This window comes from Lepisosteus platostomus, chromosome 2 (assembly GCF_059453375.1).
Source record: "Lepisosteus platostomus isolate fLepPlt1 chromosome 2, fLepPlt1.hap1, whole genome shotgun sequence".
Classification (NCBI taxonomy): domain Eukaryota; kingdom Metazoa; phylum Chordata; class Actinopteri; order Semionotiformes; family Lepisosteidae; genus Lepisosteus; species Lepisosteus platostomus.
The window spans coordinates 72,865,157-72,893,156 of NC_142612.1; the positions used below are offsets into that span (position 1 = coordinate 72,865,157).

At 40.8% G+C, this 28,000-nt stretch overlaps 1 protein-coding gene across 6 annotated transcripts; it reads right to left on the minus strand.

The window, feature by feature from the left end:
- Positions 1-5: 5 nt before the first annotated feature.
- Positions 6-27,998, minus strand: per2 (period circadian clock 2). 6 transcript variants are annotated; one of them, XM_088617331.1, is made up of 24 exons: positions 27,826-27,998; positions 19,020-19,493; positions 16,710-16,808; positions 16,307-16,461; positions 15,818-15,939; positions 15,293-15,494; positions 14,816-14,867; positions 14,014-14,156; positions 13,668-13,746; positions 13,103-13,209; positions 12,805-12,958; positions 12,521-12,629; positions 12,232-12,363; positions 11,753-11,858; positions 11,482-11,644; positions 10,724-10,851; positions 9,796-9,999; positions 7,483-7,737; positions 6,086-6,900; positions 5,465-5,632; positions 3,431-3,617; positions 2,570-2,771; positions 2,077-2,227; positions 6-1,714 (listed from the first exon to the last, which is right to left on the minus strand). In XM_088617331.1, the coding sequence occupies exons 2-24, from the start codon at positions 19,382-19,384 to the stop codon at positions 1,511-1,513; spliced, it is 4,302 nt and encodes a 1,433-aa protein (XP_088473457.1). In that variant the 5' UTR covers positions 19,385-19,493; positions 27,826-27,998; the 3' UTR covers positions 6-1,510. The 6 variants fall into 6 exon arrangements, with proteins under 6 accessions (XP_088473457.1, XP_088473467.1, XP_088473439.1 ...); XM_088617341.1 differs by having other exon boundaries at positions 9,796-9,996; positions 11,482-11,647; XM_088617313.1 differs by having other exon boundaries at positions 11,482-11,647.
- Positions 27,999-28,000: the final 2 nt, after the last annotated feature.

The following is a 28,000-nucleotide window of genomic DNA, read 5'->3' on the forward strand; positions in this document are numbered from 1 at the left end:
CATAGTCTTAAGTGAAATGTTTATTACAGTACTGTGTGAACAGTCTGTCTCACAACACAAGACAAGTCTTTTTTTCCCATTTTCTACAAAAGTAAGACAGTAATAAAACATACCACTCATTGGTACAGGGGCAAACAGATAAAACAGTAAAAATAGAAAACAGAAGTTTGACTGGAAATTTACATTGACATCAAGAAATAGTTTTAGAGTGCTGACATTGTCCACAATCATTAAAAGTCTATTTTTGTATGTGCAGTAAAGTCCATGAAGGCTACCACTACAGTAACTGAAATGGCTGTTAATTTTCTGCTATGCCATTCTGATTTAAAAGATCCTTCTAGTCAACCTTGTTGGATAGTTATTTTCTTTTCAAAGTAATAAACAGCTGTCATGCTCTCTGGAGTCCAACTAACATACTAATGAGGGCAACATGTTTTCAATAGTTTGCTAATTTTTGTTAATTAAAACTTTTCAGTTTCAGAGGAGATTCACATCTTGAACAACTTGCCTTAAAGTTCAGAAGGTTCTCTCAAACCCTCTCCAAGCTCAGTGACTGGTCTTTGGGTAAATGACTACTTGTGCTAACTGTTGTATAATGCATCTTACATCTGTTAAACCTGTGAAAATAATCACTAGTTGAATTTCGGTGACCTAGGCTCAGTGACAGCCAATCCTTACACACAATTAAATACAGAATATCCCATCATTTGGCCTGAAGCTACAAAAATAAAATAAAAATATTTCTTCTTAGAGCATTCTTTTGGTCTAACTACTCAGTGTCAAAATAAAATATGTACATAACTTTTTTTTGTCATACGTCAAGTATGACACCAATTTTGTGTGCAGTTATAAAAAAATAGGTGATCCCAATCAGAATCATTTTACATCTTGAAAACATAACTCCATTTCCTATGATATTCAGTGTATTGAGATTATCTTACATTTTAAAAAAAGCTCTTGCCCTCATCAGCTAAAAAGATTCATTTTCCTTCCAGTATAAAAACACTAGAACTTTTGCCACAACCAAACTAACAAATCCAAGTGCAATCTTTTCAAATGGTCACTTAGGATAGCTCACTCGACACTAGGACGCCTCAGCTCCCGAAGGAACATCTTCTGCATGTAGTTCTTAAAATGTGACCTATGTGACGTGAGTAACAATTAAATATTTTTTTATTTAAATATAAAAAATATATAAAAAAAGATTAAAAAACACAGCTCAGATAAAATTCCAGTCCATTCAAACTGTGTTAATGAGCAAAACGGACTTTACAACAGAAACAAAAGTGGATCCAGGAAGAGAGGAGGAGAAAAATGCCACAGATTAATAAGTGCTGATATGTTCGACAAAAATAAGTATGTCAGTGACAACACTGTTGCCATATAAATGTTTAAGCACAGTCTTTTTACAGAATTCCAATTCAGTACAGACAACTGAATTCAATACACAGTATCCATCAGGAATGTTTTCCAAAGAGCCCAAGCTTGTGTCAATGGAATGGCTGATGTTTTACACGGATGGTTTCTCCTCTTTTGCCAGGTAGCAGTCAGTCTTTGTAGAGCAGCTCTCTTCTGCTGGTATTTGCTCTTCGATGCCTTTACTCAAGGCTTTTAAATGAGTGTCCTCGCCAGGGTCAACCATGGCTTCAAGTTCAATGTCGGGCATGTCCACCTCAAATAAGGCTGATGCTCCATCTTCACAGCAAACACATTCCTAAAGTAATAACACAAAGAACATAGTGATTTGAAAAGGAACAACACCAGATCAATGGAGGTAAACACAAAGAAGGCTCTGTTTGAGGCACAACAATCACTACACAAATCATGGACCTCAGCTGTGTTGATAAAGGAGAGACAACGGGAAAGCACTTCAGAATGAGGTGGGAATAGATGCAGGTCAGGAAAGGGTTTGGATTCAATGGTTACAGTCAGCCATATCTCACAGCATTAAAATTATTTATGGGCAATACTGCTGCTGCTCAAACCATTTAGATGTCTAACACAATAACAGATTGTCCAGAGGCCCCCGCTCTGTCCCTCATGTTAAAAGTCCAAATTCGATTTCAGGAATCTTACCGTGACATCGATAGCCTTAGGCAAGCCACCCTTCTTCATCCAGGGGTGAACTTCCAACAGCTCTTTTCTCTGCTCTTCCGTGAACCTGGGCTGCCTTTTCTGCATCTGCTTCAACTTCTCCCGGTCTTCTTTGAGAACGGTCTGCAAATCCCTGAAGATTACAGAACAGACCTGTAACACCAGTGTATCAGAGTGGTTCCAATATAAGCCAAGGCTTACTCCACTGGCTACTCATCTGTCAAGAACACTTATCAGTGTACCAATTAATAAAAGCCCAAGTTGCCTAATTTCCAAAACCATTCTTGTGCAATTTCTATGATTGAAAGGATCTTCTGTGCCTTTGGGTATAAGAGATTCCAAGAACATACAACCTGCCCCGACACATGAACCAGAATATATATCAGGCTGCCTCTGTGGTTGTAAAGCTGACGTGCAGTAATGCAACACAAACAGGGAGAAGACGTAGTACTGGTGTTAACCTTGGCGCACTCACCTCGAGGGAATCTGATAGGTCATCATAACCTTCTCATCTGCGTTGGCCATCATCAGCCAGATAGGTTCCTGCAGGACGTATTTTATGAGGTGGTCGCTTTCTTCCAGCTCCATGCCCCCTTCCCCCTTCTTCGTTTTGTGGTCGTTCTCCGAAGAATCAATGCTTCCAAAGTACTTGCTGGTGTTACTCGTTTGGCTGCTCCCTTAATGGAAAGAACAGGACTGGCTCGAACTTGAATTGATCCACATTCAATTATCAGCTGATTAGGTGCAAGTTAAAGCTACGCTCAGGAGTACGTTGTGGTTTTTTCCTCCCCCACGACAGACATTGTATCCTAATTTAAATCATTATAGTCCCAGATATTTTAGTGCCTTAAATTAAGTAAATAAAGTATTCTTGTAAGACACTCAGACTCTTGTTTCACTATGTTTCAGAAATTAGGTTAATTAACAACAAACTGCATTTTATAAGTACAATTACAATCCAACAATGCAAATCACAGAGAGATCTGCATATCACTGATGACATTAGAGAATTTATGTAACCGATCAATTACAGTCTGACTTTTCACAGATTCTTTGCGAATCAGTACAATTGTACTGAATGATACAAATAGAGATGATGTTCGCATTCATCTGTAGTAACTGTAATTACAGCAGCTCAGCAACATAAGAGAAACTAGACAAGAGATTCAACACAATGTCACTGTAATTAATGAGTCAGCCAACAACAACTGTGCTGTAATTACAGCTTTCAAACTGCCTGATACAGGCTCACTTCTTGCACCAATAAGACGTTCTTAGCCCTTCCTGTCAAAGGGTGGCAGCTTTCAGAAGGCAGCGACAGGCTGCCTCTGCTCACCTGTGCCGCTGGCCGACGTGCTGCAGCCATTGGATCCGGAGCCCAGTGACCCCGAGGTGGCGGACCCGCCGCAGCCTGAAGTTGCCGAGCCTGTCCCGGAGCGCGAGTCCTCCTGCAGCAGGATGTCCAGCAGGTCGCTGGAGGTGGAGTGGGCGTCGCTGTTCGGCCCATCCCCGGGCGACCCGACCTGCGAGACAAGAGCCCACCGCGCTGTCACCACCCAGCCGGCGCTGTACACGTCGCTGCATCACGAGTTACACTGCATTGTCTCCTCTCCTTGTGTGCTTATTTCTTTTCCTACTGTAATGCGCTTTGAGAAGCCACTTTAAAAGGCACTATATATTATTCGGAGCCGTGGTAGCTCAGACAGCAAGGGCATCTAGCTCCTGACTGGAAGGTCCCGGGTTCAATCCCAGGTAGGGGCAAGCGGTGTAGCTCGCTCTAATTCCTTCCAGACGGCTCCCAGGTCAACTCAGCCTGCTTTCCAAATGAGTACCGGGGGTTAATCCTTCCGGGGGTAACAGGCCAGCCGGACCGTGATGCTGACCACATCACCTCCACCTCCAGTGTCGGATGGTCGAGAAAAACAGTGGCCCTTGCCCCCATTCCCCCATGGGCCTTTATGGCCTGAAAAGGGACCTATATATTATTTATTATTATATCAAAGGACAGGTAATGGCAATCAACACACAGTGAAAGAAAAAAATATTCTACCAATGCACCACTACGTGCATTTCTACTAATGTCACTGAACTCTGCCTATGGCTGCAAAGGGTAAAAAGTACAGAACACTTTTTTACTAACTCGTGCTGATTACAGATGGACTCAATATAAAGTAATTCCCATAAAAGGGAAGAAGAGGAGGCAAAAGGTATAATTCAGAAGCCAGGAGAGTGGTGTTAATTCTAATAAATGTTGCCTTTTTTCTTTTCCTTTTTACATGGAATAAATCTTTACCCGTTTCTTTGCTGCCTTTTAAAATGGTTTGTTAGGGGGCAAAGACCCTCTAATAAGCATGAAATAACCACACTAATAGGAGATCACTTTATAGGAATGCAGATCGGATTAAATGATTCACAAAAATCGTTGATGCAATGCATCAGTGTCATGCTCATGACCGCAAGACTACCAAAAAAAACAATACCACTTAATTTCCTAGAATAAACTTTTTTAGGTACTCCAACTCCCAGCATGCAATTTCAACAAATTCAATGTATTTTTCAAAGACTCGATAACTGAAAATACTGAATTAAAAAATTAAATCATTTGGTATGAGATGTTTTTGTGTTCATGTACGATTAATTACAACTTCTGTGCTGCCTTTTGAGATCTCATAAGTTTTATTGCATGTCAAATGTGTATGAAAACTGGAGTTAATCTTATTTTACAATTTCTCTGCAGATTAGGAAAGATGTAATGTTTCTTTCAAACAACAAGAAGCAGAAGCCAAGTTTCTCATTTTCACAAAAAGAAAATGGTGTCTGCCTTGAGAAATTTGAGATTTAAAGAATGTTTTCAAGGCTACTCTGTCCAACTAGTTAGATAAGGTTCCTTGTGTGAGAAATTTCCAAAAAGAATAACAGCACTGAATAGTCCCAAGATTAAAAATAGAATAATGCTGGATGAAAACAAAAAAAAAAGTTGTGACTTGCACTGCAGAAATGTGAAATATATCAAACAAATTATTTATTCCTTTAAAAAGTTGTCTTTCAAAACCTTAAAAATATCTCTTAAATACACTGTAAAGTTTCGCAGTGCCCAAGTAGATATCAATTGTGTTTCAATTTAAGTGCTGATTAATTTGTTTTTGGTAAAAAGAGCAATTTCCAAATACCACAAAAACCTCAAGAAATACCAGGATATACATGTTTTGGTACATCATCCCAAACATGTTAGTTTCCACTGTTGTTTTCACTTCACATAGATTACCAAATAAGAAACAATGAAAATGGAGACAAAAGTTTAGCAAGACCAATAACTAAAGGAATTCAATCCTATTAGTTTATTGCCCACGTTGTTGCGATATTGGCCTACCTCAGTGTTGCAACAACCTCTATACCACACTTTATTCCAAACGAGATTCTCTTCTGACTTTAACATCAATAAACTGAGTGTATCCTTGGAAATAAAGGCTCTTGAGGTAAGAGGTATATTGGCTGATGCTCCATACGAGTTTACTAGACCAGGAAGACTGAGGGACAGCTAAAAGGTGTAAGGACACATTGATTAACATGAGTTTTCTAAACAATTAACTACTTTAACATGGAATAACTATAACTTAATTTAGTCATCTAAATGAGCAACATGGATTCCATGATGCTTACAAAGATAAAAAACACCCACTCCTGCAGCTGTTAAGTGACTAAATTAAGCTGCAGATCAAGATAATCAACTGTTCTATTTTTTGCAAACTATCATTAGGTATCACCCAATGCACCAAAGCTTAAGAAGCACAAGTCCTTCTTTAAAGACTTTCTTTAAGGAAATGTAAAAAAACAACAACAACCCTGTTTGCATTTTGTCATGCAAAAAAACAGAAGAACTCATGTTATACTGAAACACCCGCAGCTTCTGCGTGTTTAAAGGAAGCTGCTGGAGGCGGAGGTTTCAGAAAACGCAAGCAAAGCGCGGGAAAGGCAGGCCGACGGCACGTACGGGCTGAGGCTCCTCGTCAGGCTTGGCCCCCCCCTTGTCTCCGGCGGCGTCCGCTCTCTCCACCGAGCGGGGGGCCTCCTCCAGCTGCAGCAGGTTGAGCTGCAGGGGGGAGCTGCACCGCGACTGGAACAGCGGCGGGGAGGCGGGGTCCCGCGCCCCCACCGACTGGGGGGTGGACGAGCGCGACGGGCCCTCCCGCGGCTCGGCGGCGGCGGGGGTCTTCGGAGCCTCCGGCGGGACGCCGTAATGGAACGGCTGCCCCGGGAACGGGGGCTGCACGGGGAAGGGGTTCTGGGGGGCGAACTGGGACGGGCCTGGAAAGGCCGAGTGGGCGGGGAACGACGGCTGTTCGGGGTAAAAGGGCTGGCAGGCGGAGCCGTTCATCTGAGGGAACATGTAGTTGGGCAGCACAAATGCCACCATGGGAGTGACCAGAGGGGTGGGGTAGGCAGGGGGCTGCACTGGGCAGCGGATGTCCTGGGTATTCTGGCCGTCCCCGAAGCCGGACATGGCCGGGTCAGCGCCCGGGGGCACGGCCCCCCCAGCAGGAAAGACCTGCATCGGGTAGGCAGGCATCACCGTCGGGAAGGGCATGGCAGGGAAGGTGGACTGAGACGTGTCCGAAGGGGACCAGGAGGTGTGGTTGAGGCCCACCAGAGGGGGCCTGTGGGGCTGTTTCCTGTGGGAGGCGGTGCTGTCCGACGACTCCTGCTGTTTGATCCGTTTGGACTTCGTCTTTTTATTCTTCCCACTTTTCTTAGCGGCGGCCTCACCGCCGCGCCCACCTTGCCTGGCCACACGTGGACCAGGAACTCCTGAAGTCAGAAAAGCACAGAAAACACTCAAACTAAACACGTTGAACTGCTTGCAAAATGTATTTTCTTAAGCAGTTTTACGCACGTAGAATAATCCGTATAAGGGGATGTAAAAAATGCAGGAACTCAAATGTTTTACGACATCAACATTGCTTCTGTAGTACTGTATGTGCAGATTGCAGTTTAAAAATGTTGCTCTGTTTTCAAATGTATTCAGTTCCTTCTTTGGAGGATTGACACAGACAGTTTTTGTGTAATAAAACGCCCTTCGGTGTGGAGATCTTTACACTCATTAGGGCAACTTAACAGATAGCAGTGCTGTATACTTATGCAGGCCACGTTAAACTACCCAACTGTTTTCCAGGTCTGGGACAGCCTTCCGGTTTCCTATCTAACAGTCTGATACATTTTACATTAACTTGAAAACCTGATATTAAAGGCACTATGGCAAAACTGCCTATGGGTGAAAAACTAAAAATGTCCTTTAAACATCCCTCTAGTATTTAGCACAAACAAAAACAGTAAAATGTCCATTTGGATTGTCTGTTCTGCGGGAAAACGGCACGGGGCAGTGCGTTTTACCTTCTGAACGCTTGTTTTTCTCTTGCAGGTAGAAGCCGCAGGTGGACTCCACAGTGGCCGCCCCGCGCAGCTCCCTGAACCGGCTGAGAAAGGCCTGCTCTTCCTTCTGGGTGTGTGCTGCCAGGACCTGCTTCGTCAGGCCCAGCTTCTTGTAGGTCTCCTTCTCCTGGCTCAGTGGCGATACCGCACTGGCAGCCGGAGCTGGGGGCTGGCTCTCGGCAGCATCAGCGCCATTGGGACCGTCCTCAATTATTTCTGAGACAGTGAGATATGACATCCTGGATTTATTCCGAGCTCCACAAAATTCCATTGCTGTCTTTATATACAGCATATCATCCTTAGATTTGGCAATTCAACTCTACTTGCAAATCAATTAATTCAACATAATCAAAGTTATGCTTTTAATTATTAACTGTTAAAAGTCTGGCAGATTTCTTTATTACATGTTTTCTTCTGTCTGATGCCGAGGAGCTTTATGTTATAGTACAATAAGCCTTCCGCTAAAAAAAATGCACAAATCAATAGTGTGAAGCAGTTGTAGGTCTGCTTTAACACACCGGATAAATAGATCAGCCTAAAGCTCATGTAAGCAAACTTTTAGAACAAAAACAATAAGAAAAACATTTAGTTTACCAGCATGCTCCGAAGAGTAAAATAACATACAGTATTCAAAACGTCACATGATCAATAATAAAAAGATCTGATTAGTCCCTCCCTGCATGTATCTGGAAATTGGAACTGTTTGGCAAACCATGTTCTTTTTTAAATAGTAGTTTATGTACATAATCAAAACATAATTTATGTGTTAATAATCTACAGGTAGTGGACAAAAATAGGAAGAATCTGGGTAAATGAGGGTCGCCAAGTACTTCTCCACAGTTGTGGTTCATGTATTAAGCTAAAAACATTCCAGTATGCTTAGGTTCATGTATAGAACTGACCTTGTTCCCTGTAATTATGACTAGCATGGCTGCAAGGGAAGACTTTGAAAGAGGGGTAATTGCTGAGGAATGCTTGGTAGGAACTTCAGTGTCCAAGACAGCTCAAACGCTGCCGTTTCAGAAGCAATGGTGTCTAATGCGATGTCAGTATGGAACTCCAAAGAAAACATAACATATTAACATCACTTTATTAGCCCTATACAATTTCTTGCATTAGGAATTCGTCGTTTCGCATATCCTAGCTTGCTCTCCATGAGACAGACAGGCAGGGAGAGAAGCTTGGGGTCAGAGCACAGGGTTAGCCATTGTACAGCGCCCCTGGAGCAGTTGGGGATAGGGGCCTTGCTCAGGGGCCCAACGGAGTATGATTCCTCTGCCGGCTGCGAGATTTGAACCGGCAACCTTCCAGCCACAGGCACAGATCCTTAGCCACAGAGCCACCGCTCTGCCCCTTTGTTTTAACACTTTTTTTAAAAGACATCAGCAGCAAAGGGCAACAAAGCAATATCCATGGATTAATTTGAAGCGCAAGGCGAAACAGGCGAGCCACTGCAGATCAGTTAGCTGCAGATTTCAATCTGGGGTACAAGCAGCCAGTTTCATCAGGAACAGCTCCACAGAGCGGGACACCAGCGCAAGCACAGGCGACAAAATTCAGAGCCGTGTGATCCTTCTCTCCTTCACCATGTTCTCAACGTATGGGTGCACGTATCCCACCATCCTCAAGAGCGCTACAGCTCTGAGCGCTTGGCTCCAATGGTGACACGTTTTGGGGGTGATCATCTTCACCCCATTTTGCAGCACCTCTTTCCTGCTGGGAGGGGTGCCTTCCGGGATAACAATGACTCCCAACCATGGAGCATGTGTGGTCCCCCAAAGATTCGATGGGCACGACTTATGTTGTCCACATATCATGGCATTGACTTTCTGGTGGCAGAATGGTGCCGCGTCCGTCCTGCAGAATACCACAGGCTCCTAGACTCTATGCCACATCGCATCCAGCCATACTAGCTACACGTGGCCCCTGCTAAGGGACATTACACTGGTGTTTTTGTCCACTACTTGTAACTCTCTCTATAAGGATTATATTTCAAGTTGTACGGACTTGAAAGTGGCTAGCATCAGTTCAGCCAAACTGAAGTGAGAAATAATAACAAAATATCATATTGGGATGCTTCACTTTCATTCAGGGACCGGTAAGACAACCCAAGTAAGAAACAGCTGTAACACTAACAGCATACACTGAAGTCTCAAACAGCACTACTGTCCAGAAAGAAATTGACTGTACATCACTGAAGACTGAATGACGTTTCAAATGCAATAAATAAATTTGTATCTTAAAAAACCAAAAAGGCTATGGTGAGGTCTGTACCAGATTCAGGTTGTGGTTTCTTGTCCCCAACGTGAACAATAGTGCTACTGTAGCTGCACTGGCTGGTAATGGACACAACACTCTCAGCCTTGCTTGGCAGAGCAAGTGGGGTCAGTGAAGCGCCAACAACCGCTGCTGTAGCCGTTTTCTTGGGTGCCTTCAGGGAAGGGAGACCAGCTTGAGCCTCTAACACTGGGGGGGCTGCTGAAGCAGAAAAATCATCCATGACTTCAAGTATCCAGGTAGAGAATGTACAGCACACGTCTCGTAACAATATGTAAATCGCCCTTCTTTAGAACCGCAACACGAAAATCTGCCATAGGACTAAAATATTTTTTTGTACACTGCACTTTACTGAAAATATTTTCCGTTGTGCGTGAAGCTTTTTTATCTTTGTCTCTGCATTTCTTTTAATGAAACTGCAAAATGGAAAATTAAACTGCATAATCTTTGTTTAACACTGGTTATGCTTTTCAAAGATCATAAAACCCTCCCCCCACACAAAAAAATAACCTTTCTGCTGCCAATCTGTACATACCCATGGGTGGGTAAATTTAGAAAAGATGCCAACACATCTAACACATTCAAAACTATTTACAAACCTTTTAAAATAAGAAAACAATATTGTTTTCCTTATTATTTCTATCATATGCATAATTGGAGAGATCCAAAACTAAACTGGATTTTGAATTGACATCTGGCAGAGATTATTCTGTTTAAACTAAACAAATCAAGCCAAAAACTGTTTGGCTACAAATATTAAAAGAAAGTACCACCACCTCTAGGTACTAATTCTTTACTAATTTCACTGTTGATATACACCAGACAGGAAAAAAACAGTTAAACCTAAGTTCAGTAATGTAGCAAAAATTCAATTTCACCCTAAGACTTTGTCATTGATTAGGAATTATGGAAAAAAAGTACAAACCTTTTGAAACTTGCATGTTGTCATCCGCAACTTTCTGTTTATCATCATCGGAGTTGGATGATGTGGTGTTAGAAGAGGATTCACATTTCCTCTTAACTGTGATGGGGATGTTACAGCTCTCTAGATACCTTTAGGCAACAAAGCAAAGTAGAAAACCTTAATGTTTTTTGCTGTGCCAAACACCAGAACCCACTTTAAGCCCCTGAAAATTTATTAAACTCCAAACGAAAAAATAAAGTTAAAAAGTCTAAGGGAAGCGATTAAACAGCTATCATTCAGCACTATATTGGGAGATAATCCCATTTACTTGACTGCAGTGCTGTTTTCTTTTTAATCAACCTGTTTTTAAGGTCTTCACAAAAATAGTTTCAAGCCAATGGGGAAATACATAAATACAAGAATAATCCCACCTCTCCCTTATTTTCTTTCTTTACTTTTCTCCCTTTCCCCAGTCACCTTCTCACCCACCTCCTCCCTTTACCCAAGCAGTGCTTTCCTTGTAGTAACACCGGATTGTTAAAAACTGTGCAGTGCAAAAACGCCAGACTAGGCCTCCTTCGATTCACGATGATTAGAAACTTTAGAATGCAAGGAGGATGTCACTGCCAATACAGTTATTGTACACTAAAGCAATTAAAAACCAGTTGTACATAAACTAACAGATGTTCAATTACAACATTCTATGCAAGACGAGACTAAATTACGCTTTTGCTTCGGAAGGTTTTTTCAACACTTTATCATTGCTTTCTTTTACTTACCTGATAACACTGTCCAGGCAACTCATCTGCTGGTATGAATACACAGTCTGATCTTTGTAGCTTAGTTCTTCATGAGCTGATGTTTTATCATCAAGGTTCAAATTTTCCTTCCCAGTGATCACAGGAGAATCTTTGGCTCTTGTGTTCACGCTCTTCGCAGATTCTGCTATAAACCAAAAAGAGGTCAGTCGTGTCAAAAACAAAGCTACACAGCCAGAGATTTATAAAATGTCTGCTGATGACATGCATGGAGCAAAAGGAAGGGACTCACCACCAGAGGCTCTCTTGCCCTCTGGTTTTGCTGTAGACGTAATGAACACTTGCTGCCCTTGATTCTTCAGCATCTGCACACCCTTACAAATCTCTTGGAACGTTCGCTGCGAGACAAAAAAAAGGATGAAGGAAGTAATGTAGGACAGGTACAACATGCTGATTGTGTTTGTGCAACATAGGCTTGCGCTTGAATCAGTTTTAAGCTGCAAAAAAAAACATGTAGCGCACAAACACAATCAGGTGCATGGAAAAAACAACAACAATGAAAGACAGAGTAAACACTTGGAAGTAAAAGACAGTTTGTGTGACTTTCAACTGACACTGACAAAATACTTAAAGTATATCTGTAGTACACAACCGCATAAGGCACTGAAGTACAGTGCATGTCTTTTTTTTAAATAAATGTAACACAGAAGTGCCCAGTGCACCATGTGTTAAGTGCGGCGCACGGTGTATACCGTTTCTGAGCAGACTTACAGGCTTCAGCTTGCACGAGTCTTCATTGGCATTCCCGTTGCTTTCACTTGAAGACGCCACACTCATTATGTGCTCATGTGAACCATTGCTTCCTAAGCTTCCATAGCCACTGGAACCATTATTGTGGACAGGCTTAAAAAGAGACAGTAATTCATTAAAATTCTTCATTAAGAAAAACAAACTTGCGTCCATTTTATTTCCCCTAAAGCAAAACAGTGCTGAACGTGTTAATTTTTCCCGAAGTCAATTCTGAAGCTCTGTTTTACAATGCAAAGCGTTTCGGACGCACCTGGAGCAGAAGTCGGTGAATCTGTTCTGTAATCTCCTGAATGTCTGAATCAACGATTTTGCCCTCCGTAAATGCAGGGGCTGCAAACACATCCTCGTTGACAGGGCCTCTGTTTTAAAACAAAAAGAAATCAAGAAGACTCTCAAAGCTTTGAGACTAATGACAAACAATGTAATTCTTAAAGAGAAGCTTGATTTAATATGAATAGAGCTGGATTGTGTTACTGATATGGAAAGAGAGCTGCAGCATGAACAGGGAAAAGAAAGTCAGGGTGGTAGACGTACGTTCTGACTTTATGTCTCCCAATAACGAAGGACACCTTCCTGCTCCAGGGATTCACAAAGCTTGACCAGCTGGTGTCGAGTGTCACATATTCTCCATTTCGAGCACAAAACCGGATTGAGGAGTGATCAAAGGGCTGGCCAGCATATTGCAGGACTTTAATTGAGAAAAGAACGACAACAGTGAGATTCTCAGTTTGGATGCATCACACCTTTTTTTTTTCCCAAAATCAAACCTGCAGCAGCCCCTGAACAATCAACAACTGGGGTTCACAAACTCTTATCTTAAGAATGAACTTACTTTTTCTGTGAATGGCTAACATCAGTGGACGATCATTGGGGTGCAGATGTAGCAGAACTGGTGTACCAATCAAATCTTGAGGCAGATACCCCAAGAGAGGAACAGCTCTGATAAAGATAAACAACATTATTTTTTTTTTACTTTTATATTGTCTATTAACAAAGCTGAAGGGTTTGCTTACATTTTTGTCATTGTGAACGAATAGGTGTCCAATAAGATAAGCAGATATATGCATACAAGTGGACTGTGAAAACTGCGAATCATGGAACAATTAAATTTGGTGAACGCAGAAATGGGACCTCAGGGAAGTTTCTCCTATGGGCAATAAACCAGAGGGCACTAAATCATATTGAATGCCAAACTTTGTGTCCATGATGGAGGCTTGCATGGAAGTAAATGGAACAAAACTGCAAGGACCCGTTCAGCATCCAGTGCTGTCATTTATGCGAAACTGCATGGTCCTATATAGAAGTATACTAAACTTTACAGGTTCCAGTTTTCATTAACTTCCAGTTTCATTCATTTGTCAGTGAAAGATGACAATTAAAAAAAACAATCCTCCCACCTCTCATCCACATCCTGAAACACACAGCTTGGGGTGTGAGTAGTGGTAAATATCCTTTTATCGGTTGGAATTCTGGGTGCTGTAATGCAAATAAAAAATACCAAAACATAATTAACAATAATCATACTACGTAGCCTTCCAAATGACAAATTATACTCTTTTTATCCAAGCAATTGATCGTACGGCCATGAAGGACCACTCTCCTGGGAATTTCAAGAATAACTGACTGTCGTACCTTAAAGTTTAGAATTGACTAGTAAATTTCAAAGACAGATTTTTCACATTCTGTCCATAATGGAACTCTATTATATTCTAGATGTATGTGCGTGCTGCTCTGGTAGTTTACCTTCATAGCCAGAGTGAACCCTTTCAGCGAGCAGCAGGCAGCAGAACTGGTCCTCTGTGTGTTCCGTGTCCTGGACTTTCATGAGGTATGGAGTCATGCGGAAAGGGTAGTAGTGTATGTCCCCGTCTCGCTCCCTGCCCCCGCTGTGAGACACGCAGCGCACAGTAAGACCACACAGCCGAACCGCGCACACAGCACAAGGCAAGGATGCCAGAAATGAACGGCAGCAAGAAAATAAACTTTTCCGGCAAATAAACGACTGCTGATTATTTTATCTTGGGATTTTTAATTGGCTGTTCTGGTTTATTTTAATGTATGGGAGAAAATATGTCCTGTACACTGCTAGATTTTTTTATTAATGAAAAATTACTTTTAAAATCGTACCTTTCTTTCACTACGTTTTAGCTCATGCTTCACAATACACATAAGTGAAAAAAGCAGTAACTCAGAGCTCTTAAACACTTTTAATAAAATAAAACAAGCTGGGCAAAGTCATAAGTGATGGAACAGGACTTTCCCTTCACTACGCAAAAACGATGTAATTACTTCATTTTCCATCAGGTGGCACAAATGAGCCACCACTTTTTTACAATTAACACTAAAAGAGGCTAAAAGAATGGGATTCTGTAAAGCACAAAGTACTCAAATTTGTACAACTGACAGGAAGCAGTGATTTTAAAGAACTTTAAAGTAAACGAATCAGAAAGTCTTAGAAAAGAAAGTGATTTAAAGTGCACGACTAAGATTCAAACAATGCAATGATAAAAGAAAAAAATGGTTTAGGTTTAAGTTTAACACGCACCTTATGCGGCAGAAAAAAGACTTTTCTTGTACACAGTCTGAAGGAGAGGATTCTGAAAAAATAAAAACAGAATAATGAAAATGCATGCATTTATTTTTCAATCTGCATCCACAAATCTATCTTTTAGAAGCAAAAGGCAATATTATTACACGAATTAAATTTGCATAGAAAACTCAGATAGCAGCAGTATTGAAACAACGGAACAAGTAAAGGTTTATTCCATGCCGAAACGAGCAGAAAAGAAACCCCCCCACACCTGAAGAAGGCTGCACAGCCGAAATGTCGTGTTTCTTTTCTTCTCTTCAGCATGGAACAAACCTATTACTTGTTCCTTTGCAGCCTACGCATGCTGATGCAGCTCCCTACTTGTGCTTAAACAAGGGACCAGCTCAGGAACACATGGATGCTTCCTCACTGTGAGCAGAGCCCTAATTCTACATGGTTTAAGAAGAGCTGCGACGTCTCTGAACATGTTACCTGCACCAGTGCACATACTCCATGAGGGCAGTCGGTAAGGAGTGGTGAAGCTGTAGAACACGCTCACATCCTGCGGGGTGAGGAACTCCACGAACTTGGTGTTTTTGAAGACATCTCTTTTACAGTTCAGGATGGAGGCGGCTTGGTCAGAGATGTAAACAATCTTCCCTGTGATCAGAGAAACTGCCACTGCAAAGATGTCCTGTTTGAGAAAGAAAACAGAGGTTCCGTACTACAATGAAGTCAACTTCTTTTATTTAACTATGCACTACAGCACACACGACAGGAAACAAGGATCAACTCAGAAATGTGATCCAATCATTAATTTACTAGTTAGCTGCGCAACAGGCTTTTAGAACACTACACAGCATTACAACTGTCACAAATAACAGTTATCAATTTTATGTTAATAAGACCCCCTAATTGTAAATGATGCTAAATTATTCACAGCATATGTATGAAAAAAAACACTATTTGTGGAACAGGGAGTTCCACAGATATTTCCTTATAGTACAGCATGCTTACAGTGTTTTTCAATGTGTACTCCGAAGTAATGCTGTCTATCTCTTCAATTGTGTAAGAGGAAACATCAAGGCCTGACGGCTGGCTGTCATTTATCATAAGCAGTTGGTAGTACTCTTCATTGGCTGCCAACACAGACACAAAACTTGTTTTACTTGGAGAAAATGCACACGTTCCCATATATTAATCATGGATCCTTTGCTAATTTAGGAATTCTAAAAAAAGCACAGGTATTCAAGCACTTGCACAATAGGTACTAATTGTTCTAACGAATTAGAACACAATTACATATATATTATTTAAACCCTTTACACTAGCATCTAAGGCTAGCTCACATTCAAACCCTGCAGCATGTTAAAATCCATGGTGCTGCACACTGCTGTGCCACATTCATATTACTGTACATCCAATCTTAAAGTTCAGTCAAATTGAGCATACATAGTTCAGCGCTACTTGCGGAAATATCATGAAAATGCATTGCAAGCCTTTTACCTTTGACCTGTTTGACACAACGCAGCGCGTACTTCAGGGTGCTCAGTGTGCTGGACTTTCCCTTGCTTCTATTCTCCGGAGGGAGGTGCACTTTGAGCTCCTTAAGCGTCTTGATCAACTCTTTCTGGGTCTTGGCTTTGGCAGACTGTTCGCTACTGCAAGGTACAATTCAGAGAAAGGCATGGTAACTAGAGCGAGGCTATTTGCGCTGTAATTCAGATTCCTCACGCGAAAGAAATGCAGAACCGCAAACAAAAGGAAATAAACAGAAAATGTACACTGGGGAACATGAAACACAAACAAAATATGAAGATTGCATAAACCACTAGCAGACATAACCAAACTTCTAGACAATCTGCAACCTCACTTGAACTCTTCCTTCATAACCTTCAGAAACACTCACCTGCAGCCACTTGTGGAGGGGTTGTCAGGCTCGGAACTGGCACTGAGGAGACTGAAGGCATTTGAACTGCTGGGCGGAGATGGACTCTGAGAGTTCGAACTACGAAGACAAAATGAGGACATTCTTGTTTACTACACAAAACATTGCATGTTGGTTTCAATGGCAGCTTAATACACAACAAAGGACATTTCAGTAGACAGAATTGCAGAGCATTTCTCTTCGTAGATTTAAGAAACAACGATTGGCAGACATCTTCAAAGCACTTCAGAGTACCTGAAGGGCAGTTTTAAGGATATGTGGGTAGTGCTAGAAAGAAGTATCAAGACCTTTGTAAACATGTAGATGAGCCTGACCTAAGATAACAAAAGCACTGAGGCACCTTAATGTTGCCATCCATGAAGACTACACTATTTGCTAATAGACTCAAGAGATTATAATAATTTCTGTGTGTCCACTATGAACTGTAAATCCCCGCTTTTCTGGACCATAGCCTTGGTCATCCAGATTAAGTATTAAGAAATAGAAGTGCTATAAACAGCAACCATCTATTTGCAGTACACTACTTAGCAGTTAGCAGAGCTATTTAGCCATGCAAGCAGCTTATTTTAGAAAGCAACTTCACAAATAATCCATAACAAGAACAAAACATCTAAAAATAACTACCTTTGCTTTTCTTAAATACACTGTAAGCTAATATTATAGTGTTTATCTGAGGATATTAATGATGGAACAACTGTAGAAGATTTGCAAGTGGGTAAAAGTCTGAACAGGCTCAGAGTGACACAGTTCCATACATATTGTCTAGCGTATGTATTGTTCACCAGAGCTTTGTGGGCCCCTGAGGTTTCTCAAAGACCACCCAAAGGGTCCCTAGAAACAGATAGTGGGCAAAATCACACAGCTTGGACAGCATTTACAGGGGACCTGACATTTCCAAATACAGTACATTTTGCTTATTTTACAATTAATAGCAGCATGATATGTACTGATGACCTGCTTCAATTTGATTTTTATCAAGTGGGACTCCTTGAAAAGGTTTAGCCAGCCTATGATAAAAAATTCAATGTGACATGAAAACATTCTGAAGGGAAGTGAAAACCTGTGAACATTATTACAATCTCCTACTTCTCTCAAGAATTAAAATTCAACTGATTTTTTTTGCACAGCTAGAAGGACAAGCACACGCCTGTTCAGCCCCTGTGTTTTAGATTTTGAAAAGTAACTTGGAGAGCAATACTGGTCTTACTACATACAAACTGACGTCTTTATACACCCATACCACACGCTAAAGGCTTTCGCTGAAGGATGGGACGCGTGACGTCAACATGTGAAGAACATCAATGGGTGTGTGCTCAGCTGGTGTTTCGCCAAGTATGTTCTACGGGCAACAAATCCAAATATTGTTTCACCGCTGCACATCAGAACATGTAGAGGAAGGGCCAACAATTAATTTAGTGCAACTGCAGCATGGGCGTCCTATGATTACTCATATACACAAAGCAGTCTGTTTCTATGGGAACGGACTGTGGTTCACAATAGGAAAATTATTTTCCAATTTTTTTGCCGGAAGTGTTGACAGAAGACAGGAATATGATTATACCCAGCCACACAGGCCTACTGCTCTTGATTCTGAAAGGGTCTTCTCTGTTTGTTGAGCTCTGGCTCCTTCACTGTACAAACTGTAGATTTAAAGATCTACAGATTATAAAGATGTAAATTTTATATCAATTCGTCTAGTATCTAGGCAGTCTCGCCTTAATGACAAAGCTAATACTGCAAAAATACTTCACGCACATTACAAAAAGGCAAAAACACTGAAAATAAACTATATAAGAAAAAATATATTATATATAAACTAAATAAGCACAAGAATTTAAGTTTTTAAAAAGGATGTCCAGAATTAGATTTTCACAATTTAATTACCAATGTTTGGCCTCCTAACAAAACAGCAAAATGGGAGCATTTTCAATGTTTCATAGAAAGCAGACAAAATTGGATATTTACAGTAAAAAAAATGAATGCCTTTTTTGTTAAGCAAGAGGCTCAAGAAATAATTGAAAGAATGAGGCCTTCCTACAAACCAAATCAAAATTCACACAAAACAATAGGCCTGTTAAGAAGATATTGCTCATTTACTTCTCAGAAATTGGACTATACTGGTAGTGACACTGCAGAGTGAGAAGGAAGCCCAGCGTTAGCTGAACTTCACCGCAAGTGGCGTCGTCCTGTTTCACACACTCCGCGCCACTTGTGAAAAGTGCAACCAGCCCCGCTTTAGCGCCGGCGCGAGACGGGAGTCAGAGCGGGCACCTCTTGTGGCTCTCCGACGACTCCAGGAGGGCGGAGTCCTTCCCGTGGCCGTGGGAGCTCCCCGGCGACTCGTGCCCGTTGGAGTCGTTGGCGCTGGAGCCGCTGCTCTTCATCTCCACGTCCTCGTGCAGGGCGTGCGGGTCCCGCCTCCCGCCGGCCCGCTGGTCCTGGCTGCTGTCGCTGCCGTCGGAGTGGAGGGCCAGCTCCGCCTCCCGCCGGCCCGCGTCCGCAAAGCCGCTCATCCTGTGCCGCGGCGGGGCGGGCGAGCGGCCCGGCGCGTCGTCTCCGTAGGCGAAGCGCGGGCTGGCGGTCTGCTCCTCTAAGGTGGAGTACAGGTACCTCCCGGTACCCTGATCTTCAGACATCGGGTTCTGCAAAGGTCGGATTCCGCACGAAATTAAATCATCCCATCTCCCTTCTTGCGGTGTGCCGGCGAGAAACTCAGAAGGCTGTCGGTAAGCAGGAAATCGAGTCCTGTGCAAAAAAGAAACAATACATTTTAAATCAGTCAGAAAGACTAATACACTGGTTGCATATGTATAAGACTTTCATCCCAAAGGATCCCAAAGCACTTTACATTGAGGAAGCAACCCACTTTATACTCCAGAGAAGGGCAGTAGCCCCCTTATAAGCTTTATTAAAGATACACCTTTACCAGCCTCAGGAAAGCATTCCTCTGCTGTATTGTGATGAACAAAAAAATCGAAATGAGGCTGAATAAAACTGCAACATATCCTAACTTTATACAAACATTCATCTGAGGCCAATGGATGCGAGTCTAAATTACCATTTTAAGAATAAAATACAGACTGTGCTGTCTAGGTTTGAAGCTCTAGGTCAACTGCAGCGCAGAGCGCCTTGCGTTAAAATCATAGCCAACAGGTCGCAAAAAAGGCTCAACCAGAAAACCAATGATTGGCAAGAAAAATAAACACTTCTGGTAAATATATGGTTTCACAATTTATTGACAATTATAAAGACCACCTTCAGTTAAAGCCAAAAGCCAGCACATGAAGCAGCAATGCTTTATCTTCAAAGAAAGATCAGTGAACGGTTTATTCTACCTGTCCCTCTGTGCCCTTTACCAGAGCCGCTAGGTTCAAAGACTAGACAGAATAATTTTAACTTGCTTTCTTTTGTATCTGTGTACTTATTTTCAAATGAATCTGTCTGAAACAAAAAGGTCACAGTAGTATGGAGAACTGAAGGCCTTGTACTCCACAAGGGGATTCCAGGCTTGTTGATGAGGAGTATAAAGAAAAGCCAGTGAGACTAAATAGAAAAATAAATATATCCCAACACAAAGTAAAGCTCACAGAAGCCACTTGAAACATACTGTACAGTAGCAATTGGACAGTTGCTTAAATTTGGGTTAGTAATATGTGCTACTGTACAACATGTTAAGAGTGATTAGCAGCTGTTTACTTCAGTACTAAATACGATGGCAAGATTACTGTATCTACAAATAGAAACAGGCTTCCTTGCAATTTGAAAACAAGCTTACAGTAGGTCACAGGTTTACAGAAGTACTCCAGCCAGTTAGATGGGAACAAAGTAGGGGAAAATCCTCAAGTTGAGGCTATGTTTAACGTGAACTAAAAAAAGCATGAACTAAAAATACCCAAGTATTTTTAGAGACACATTGAGAACTGCAAGGAGACAAGAATTAACACTCAGTTTACGGGAACATTACGTCCTGCACAAATATCCATGTGCCTGCACACCAAGACTGTAGAGGTAAAATGCAAACAGCACACAGGCCAGCGAAATTGAATTCACTTCAGTTTACTCAACTTGATAACCGCTGCTTCATTGTTCTGCAAACTCAATCTCTGGTACAAAGTCAAAAGTGGCATATGGAAAAAGTTCAAGAGGCATTCTGAGGTCACACACAGAAAGGCTATACTGAGCATCAAACCATGGAGCTCATTCGTGGAGATCTGCTGCCAACCTGACACGTCACAGTCAGTCGTCACTAGCTTTTTGAAAATGACTCAGCTGCTTAACCATGTGGTTGTCTGCCGTGGGCGAAGGTGTCATTGAATAGCCTTCTGCAAAACTCCTTTTTGTTTCAAAGCCCTAATAACCAATATATGCACACTTCTAGCCCACTATACACTAAATTGCACATACCAAATCCCCTCCCCAGAAAAGATGAGACAATGACAGAAATAATTCAAATTATATAAATCTATATAATAATTGTGTAGTTTGTTCGATTCACAGTACCTACACTGTTTCATTATACTATCTCTCCTACCACAGGTGAAACTACTGGCTTTATTCACATCTTCACCTTCTAATGAGTAAACAGTCTCACCAAAAGGGCAACATAGCACATCTGTACTCAATTAGTGAGATGACACATACCTTCTATTAAAAATATGAATAAAGTGACCTGTGCAGATTGAATTCGGGCGATATTCAAGAGAAGCCATTTCATTAAGTGAAGACTCCACTCCATGCCAAGTTTTGACTATGAGCAGCTGCACTGCTTTGTAAGATCAGAAGTTTCCTGTGGCAATGGAAAGACATGACTTAAAGTTTCTCTAACATCATTATGACAGTCAGCTGTTTGAATGTTCCCAGTTTAATCCAATCAGAGCCAGCGAGTTTCCTGTGCAAGCTGCAGCACAACATCCCTTTTTGCACGTATTACGTTTGTTAGGGTTTTTTTGCTATCACATCCTTAGTGCTGAATAAAACCAATTTACATCTAACAAATTTAACAGACATCAATATTTTCTCATTTCAAAAATAATTCTGAATTATTCAAACATTTAAAAATAAATCTATATATTTGTACTACAGTTACTTTTAAATGTGACCTGGGAGACAAAATATACATCAAATTTCACTGTTTAATCTTTTACGCAGCCATAAGAACAGTAGGACATTTATCTGTGGGAATAGTCTTTTCGTACGAGACCTACGAAAACAATCATCTGTATCACCAGTTTCTGGAAACACCACCTTCACCAAAGGCATTTTTCTCACTATGATTTTGTGCCCCAAATGGGAAGCAATGATTCAGAATAGGACTTCTCATCTCTCCCATTACATGTACAAAAAAAGCTAATTGCCAACTTTAGCTGCGATACGTGTGAATGACGTCCTAATGTTACTGCAACAAGCTGCAGTGTCTACAAACACCTCCCAAGGACCTGAGAAAATGTTTCTATTTCCAGAGAATTTTCATCACAAAAAAAAACATCCAAAAAATTTCAGCTTTGTCTTGGCCTGACATTGGTCTGGTTTTTGTATTAAATGGAATTAAATTCTGAGAAATTAAAAATCTTTGCCTCTTACTCCTGCTACCATCAGGCTAAACACCAAAGAACTAAATACCTTCCGAATGAAAACAAAATACTCTTAACTCAGCTAAAGCTCCCATAGTATCACAATAAAAATCTATTTATTATTAAATCAATAAATTTTAAATCAATCAGGTTAGAAAAAACAAAGGTTCCCTAACTTAATCTTTCTAGGGATGTAGTACAGAAGGTTTTCTTGGTCTCTTAAGTGGATTAATATTGGGGGACCCTACATTTTTTCAGTGGGTTTCCTCTGGTTGGACAGTTTAACTGGCATATCTAAACTGCCCCTGCATGCCCTGTTATTAATCAGAAGCTACCAGGACAGACTGCAGATTACTAGTCTCCTACCAAGAATGTGCCACTTTCTAATAATGGATTAATGAAAAAGACCCCAGAAAAAAAACAGTAACCTGGTCTGAAGAAAGCTTACCAAAATGCTGAATGTCTTGAAAATCAGCACATTGCTGAGTAAGACGCTTATTATCTTTCCTATAAATACTGGAAAAACAAATGATAAATGAGGACACACTGATTTAACATGATTTTACTGTAAGTCATTATTTTTGAGGAACAGGTTATTTGATGATCTCTCTACTGTACCTATATTGTAGTTAGTACTTTTGTAATGTCTCCTGGAAATGTTTTAATGTATCCTGTAAAGGTAAAGTATACTATTTTTGCTTATCTGAGGTGTACTTTTAATTTGATTAAACTCAGGCTTCTTATCCCCCCCCACCAAGAGTTTCATAACACAGTATTGTATTCAAGACACTTATATAATTCAGAAGTACAAAACTAAACTGAAGGCTCCATTTATATAATATGTTACATAATTTCAGTGGATACAGATAAGAACCCAACTTGCTTTTAGCACGAATGCGTAGCTAGATACACAAAATAAGAAAATAAATATAATTTTCGCAATGCTGTCTGTACAAGGCACCAATGATGGGTAGGCTATTTATACTGCTCATATAACTTGAACCTTCCTCTGAGATCTGGCCCAAGGCTCCAAACCAACAATTACTTTCGACGTTTACTTGTAAAGAAATGCACAGCACCTCCTCTGCATTCTGGAAAACCACCTGAAACGAGTTTCCATGCATTCGCCAGGCTAGGCCACTTTACCGGAAGTGAAAATATAAATGAATAGACTGTACAAGAGAAATTGCTTTTGCCTCTCCCCCGCTATTTGTAATATGATTCGAGAGTGGGTGGTGCACATCTGTACATCACGATGAATATAATCATTACAATAACCCCTGGCAGGCCTGTGTGTGCGTCATCACTGCCAATGGTGCACTGAGCTTGCTCCTTCACTTCACTGTCAAACACAAGTGCCCAACAGGCTTCCTGCATGACTGGGTGTCCCCTCATGACAACCCACTTGTGACCCCTTCAGAAAAGGTGCACAATTTTAAAACAAAAACACGCTTTTTTATTCAGATTCTGGCTCATTTTCCATTTTGAGTAGGTTTTCTAGCCCATCCTCTGTAGTTCCCAATTGTAGGACTCAACAATTTCTGTACATAAGTGTCTGTGGTACATTTATAACAACAATAATAATAATAACAATAATAACAATAGCTTACACTTATATAGCACTTTTCTGGACACTCCACTCAAAATGCTTTACAGGTAATGGGGACTCCCCTCCACCACCACCAATGTGCAGCCCCACCTGGATGATTGATTAAGGTACTATAATAGGCTTAAACTGCTTAGATCTTCAGTCAGTCTCTGTTGCCATCTCCTAAATTTACTCCAAGAGCCAAAGACGAAAACTGATGGCCCCATCCTTACACAAAACGTGCCATAGTCTTAAGCTCTGAATGTGTCTCAAAGATGATCTGTAATGGCGCACTCCTACTGACGGTCACTTTCCCCGCAACCATTTTCCAGTCTATTTCAACACACAACCCAGATGATACATCTATTTATGGCACACGCTCTTTGTAAACCAATCAATATTACTCTTTCCATACAAACAACAATAAAAAGTTCTGCTTGAAACAGAATGCAATTTAAATTTTTGCTCTATCACAAGGACAACCAAACACTTTCTTCTGCATTAAAATTCCTTTAAGGTTCTTGGATTTACCTACTTCCCTCTAAGCAAGTCAATTTCCTTCACAAATCTAAAAAAAAAAAAAACAACACTGGTCCAGTTTCATAGCAATCTCACCTCACCAATGTCCAAACTCCTCAATGAACTAAGTTAAAACTAGCTTGTCTCATACCTTTACTAATTATTGTAGGTTAATAGCAAGAAACAAAAGATACAAACCAAGCGTTGTGACTAAAATATGCCATCCATTCAAATTTACAAGTACTGCAATAGATTTTTTCTTTGCCATTCCTTCACACAATACCATGATGGGACTCCCAACAGTTGGTTCACACGTTTAATTTTGCTGTTTGTTTTCTTCTGTATGCTTGATGTGTTTACAGTGTGTCAGTGGAAAAGTATAATATCTAAGGTCAGCAAAGTCCAATAATTTTACATTCTAGAACAGGCTGATATGATCTGCATGCAAACCCCAATTTTTTTAATTCCATTTGTGACTCCAAAAGATCATCTTATGAATCGAGTGAAGATTCTGCTCTTCGTCAGTTTTTCCAGTCAAACCAAACAGTTAGACTCATTAAATGAGCCTTTTCCTATCAAGCTGCCCTTCAGTAACACTTACATCTTCAGCTTTCCCCCCACCAGCCTCTACAGGCAGCAGATAAGCTTCAATATGAAATTCAATACAATCTAAAAACTGAATGCAACATCTATAATAAGTACTTTCCGCATGGTATTGTATTCAAATAATTGAAGATAGTTTAGCCTTGGCTTTTCAATACAAAAAAAAACAACTTTCCTTCGAGTAGCAGCAGATCAGGACAGAGTGTGAAGCAGCATTTAAGTCCCTTGACTCTCAACTTGAAGGCTGTGGGTTCAAATCTTGGGTCTACGCCTTGAGCAAGGAGCTTGACTTAAATTGTTTCAGTAAAATGCTCTGCTATATGAATGTGGACAGATTTGGTCTCATCCATTTAAGTTAATTATAATAATTCCACTTTCCCTTTAAACTAATAAAAATGTAATGAAGTTTGATTAAACTGAGAACTGCATTTGATCTCGTGCTACTACAACATGTGGAGGACTTCAATTTGTCTTATATTATATGAATTATTTATAAAAGCATGATTGAAAATTAAGGGCAGATATAAAACCCCTCTCATTTGATATGCAAATTAAAAGCCACCCAAGTATACAATCCACAGTACACTAAAACTGGACATTCATCAACAAACGACCTACACGAAACATGTTCATATCATTTTTATTTCTGATATTAATCACATTTCTACCTGGATATACAACCTTAAATGAATATGAAGATTCAACTTGTTTTGCAATCACAATATATTATACATGTTTAAAAGGAGAAAATAAAAATTTACCCTTTTCACTTACCAAGATCAGGTAAACTGTAATGAACTTTGTAAAACTAGCTAGATGGAACCAGCTTTATTCGATATGCTTCAGCAGTTCTCCTTTATCATGCAATTAGGGTTCAAAGATTTATTTGCCTGGCACAGAGGCTGTTCAGAAAATTAAAGATAAGGAGGGTTTTAAAACCTGATAGAAAATGAAGATTGATTTCAAGGTGGGGAAATCATTTCATTTCAAGTTTCATTATTCCCAGATAATAAACTTAAACCTTTTTTGTAATTCTGACAATTGATCATCTAAATCCATAGATGTACAGTAGTATCCACAGGTAGTCCACACACCCACAAAAATGTTACATCAATAAAGAAATATGGAAATATGCTGTAACACAACCAAACCATCTCAAAAACAATGAACATAATGTTTAAAATTCCTTACAACTCAGATATCCATGCAACAGGTCTGACTGGCAACTCAGCATACTGTATACAATAAAGAGGCACAGCTCAGTAAAGCCAGCTTAAGGTATTTAGGGCATATAATGTAGGAGAAACTATCATGCTGTATGTCTAATAACCTGTTTTCAGTGGGACAATGGGCTGTAGGGATATCGCATGAAGCAGACCAATGCTAACCCTTAACAATCTCTTAAAACCGGCATATCCAATAAACGGACTAATAAATATTAAGGAGTGTATATTTGTGTCATCTAACATGTCGAGACAAACAAGGGTGAAAACGGAATGAAAGCAGAATATATCAATATAACAAAAAACTGCGAAATCTCTGTCAGTTGATTTGGAATGGTTGCACTTTCAGGATTACACAGCTTTGTTGAATTACACCCACGCATAAGGCATTAGTTCGCTTTCCATTTGAAAATTAGGAAGAAAAAAAAAGATTTTCTCCCTATCACGCGTCTAGTCAGCAACTGGCTACACTAGCCTACATCCTCCTGTCGCAACTGACCCAGATAGCGCCACCAGAAACTTGCTCTTAAATACCCCAACCCTTATAGAGAGCACACTGCATTGGTATACCCCAGACGAGTCATTTCACACACCAAACTATATATTACTGTATCAGTCGAATGAGCGAATTAACTTGTTAACAGGCTTATTCGTTCTAATCGGAAATGCAATAATGGTAGAAACGCTGTCGTCATTTTAAGTGCAAGAATAATACTATATTACAATCAAAATACTTTTTATTTACAGCATATGAGCCTCCATGGGTCACGAAAATATATCACTTCAAACGAATACAAGTATACTGGTCGCCACACTGGAGTGGACCTAATATCCTGGCTACGACAGTAAACCGGCTTGATATGATACCGAGTGAAGCTCTGAAAGCATCTTTTTCCAGCTCCATGTTAGTTTTCCCCCTTTCAATCTTTAATATATATAACCCATCATTAAGAAATAAGATGTAACAATAAATACTTGCCTTATTCACTTAAAAACGACAAGCTCACGACCAGCAGGGTCTGCACTGACTGTAGCAAAGTTGCACGGCTGGTAACTGGATCAGCGAGGTCAAAACCGAGAGACAGGACTGCAGATAAACTCTCTGAGCGCCTGCAGCTCTGTCAGCCTCCGCGATGAGGCAACTTACTCGCGTCCCCCAGCTCTTTCCGTGCAGGAAAATGAACCAACACGACTATGTACAGTAGGCAGGGCAGGTGCTGTCAAGCAAGTGCTACTCCAGTGACCCACCGCAATCCCAGAGGAGGAAAAAAAACGTTGACCCACCGGTGGTACGCTTACATAACAGACCCCCTTTTTTTAAAAAAAAAGTCGCTAAATAAATCAGCGCGGCGAACAATTCTCATCTGTGAGAATGCAATAAATGCATTAACAGACTGGGAAGAGCAGGCAAACTTTAGAGCACCGCATCACTCTTCATTTCATTCAAGCTAACAGAATCGCCAATCCAAAAGCGTGTCACCCATTCTCTAGTGTTACACAACCAGCTAGCGGGCGGTCTAGCACAGTAACACGGATAACTCTTCAGCCGCAAGAGCACATAAGCAAAGACAAACCTTGCGCGGAAACCCAAAAAGTAAAAAAACGGGGCTCAGCTCGTCCCTCCCGTTGCTCTCCTGTGTTTGGTTTTACGGCAGGTAGCCTCCCGTTTGTGTCCTCAGGAACATTTGCTGCGCTCCAGTTCCTGAGTCTCGCTCGGCTCCACAGCTGCCCCGAAAACCTGGAGTGCCA

Bases quoted from the DNA above. Each gene is read 5' to 3' on its own strand.
- per2 (XM_088617313.1), bottom strand. From the start codon at position 19,384: ATGTCTGAAGATCAGGGTACCGGGAGGTACCTGTACTCCACCTTAGAG. The intron at 12,959-13,102 runs GTAAGTTCATTC...TCTCAATTAAAG, and splicing joins GTTAGCCATTCACAGAAAAA to TCCTGCAATATGCTGGCCAG. The intron at 10,000-10,723 runs GTTTGTACTTTT...TTTCTGCTTCAG, and splicing joins CAACATGCAAGTTTCAAAAG to CAGCCCCCCCAGTGTTAGAG.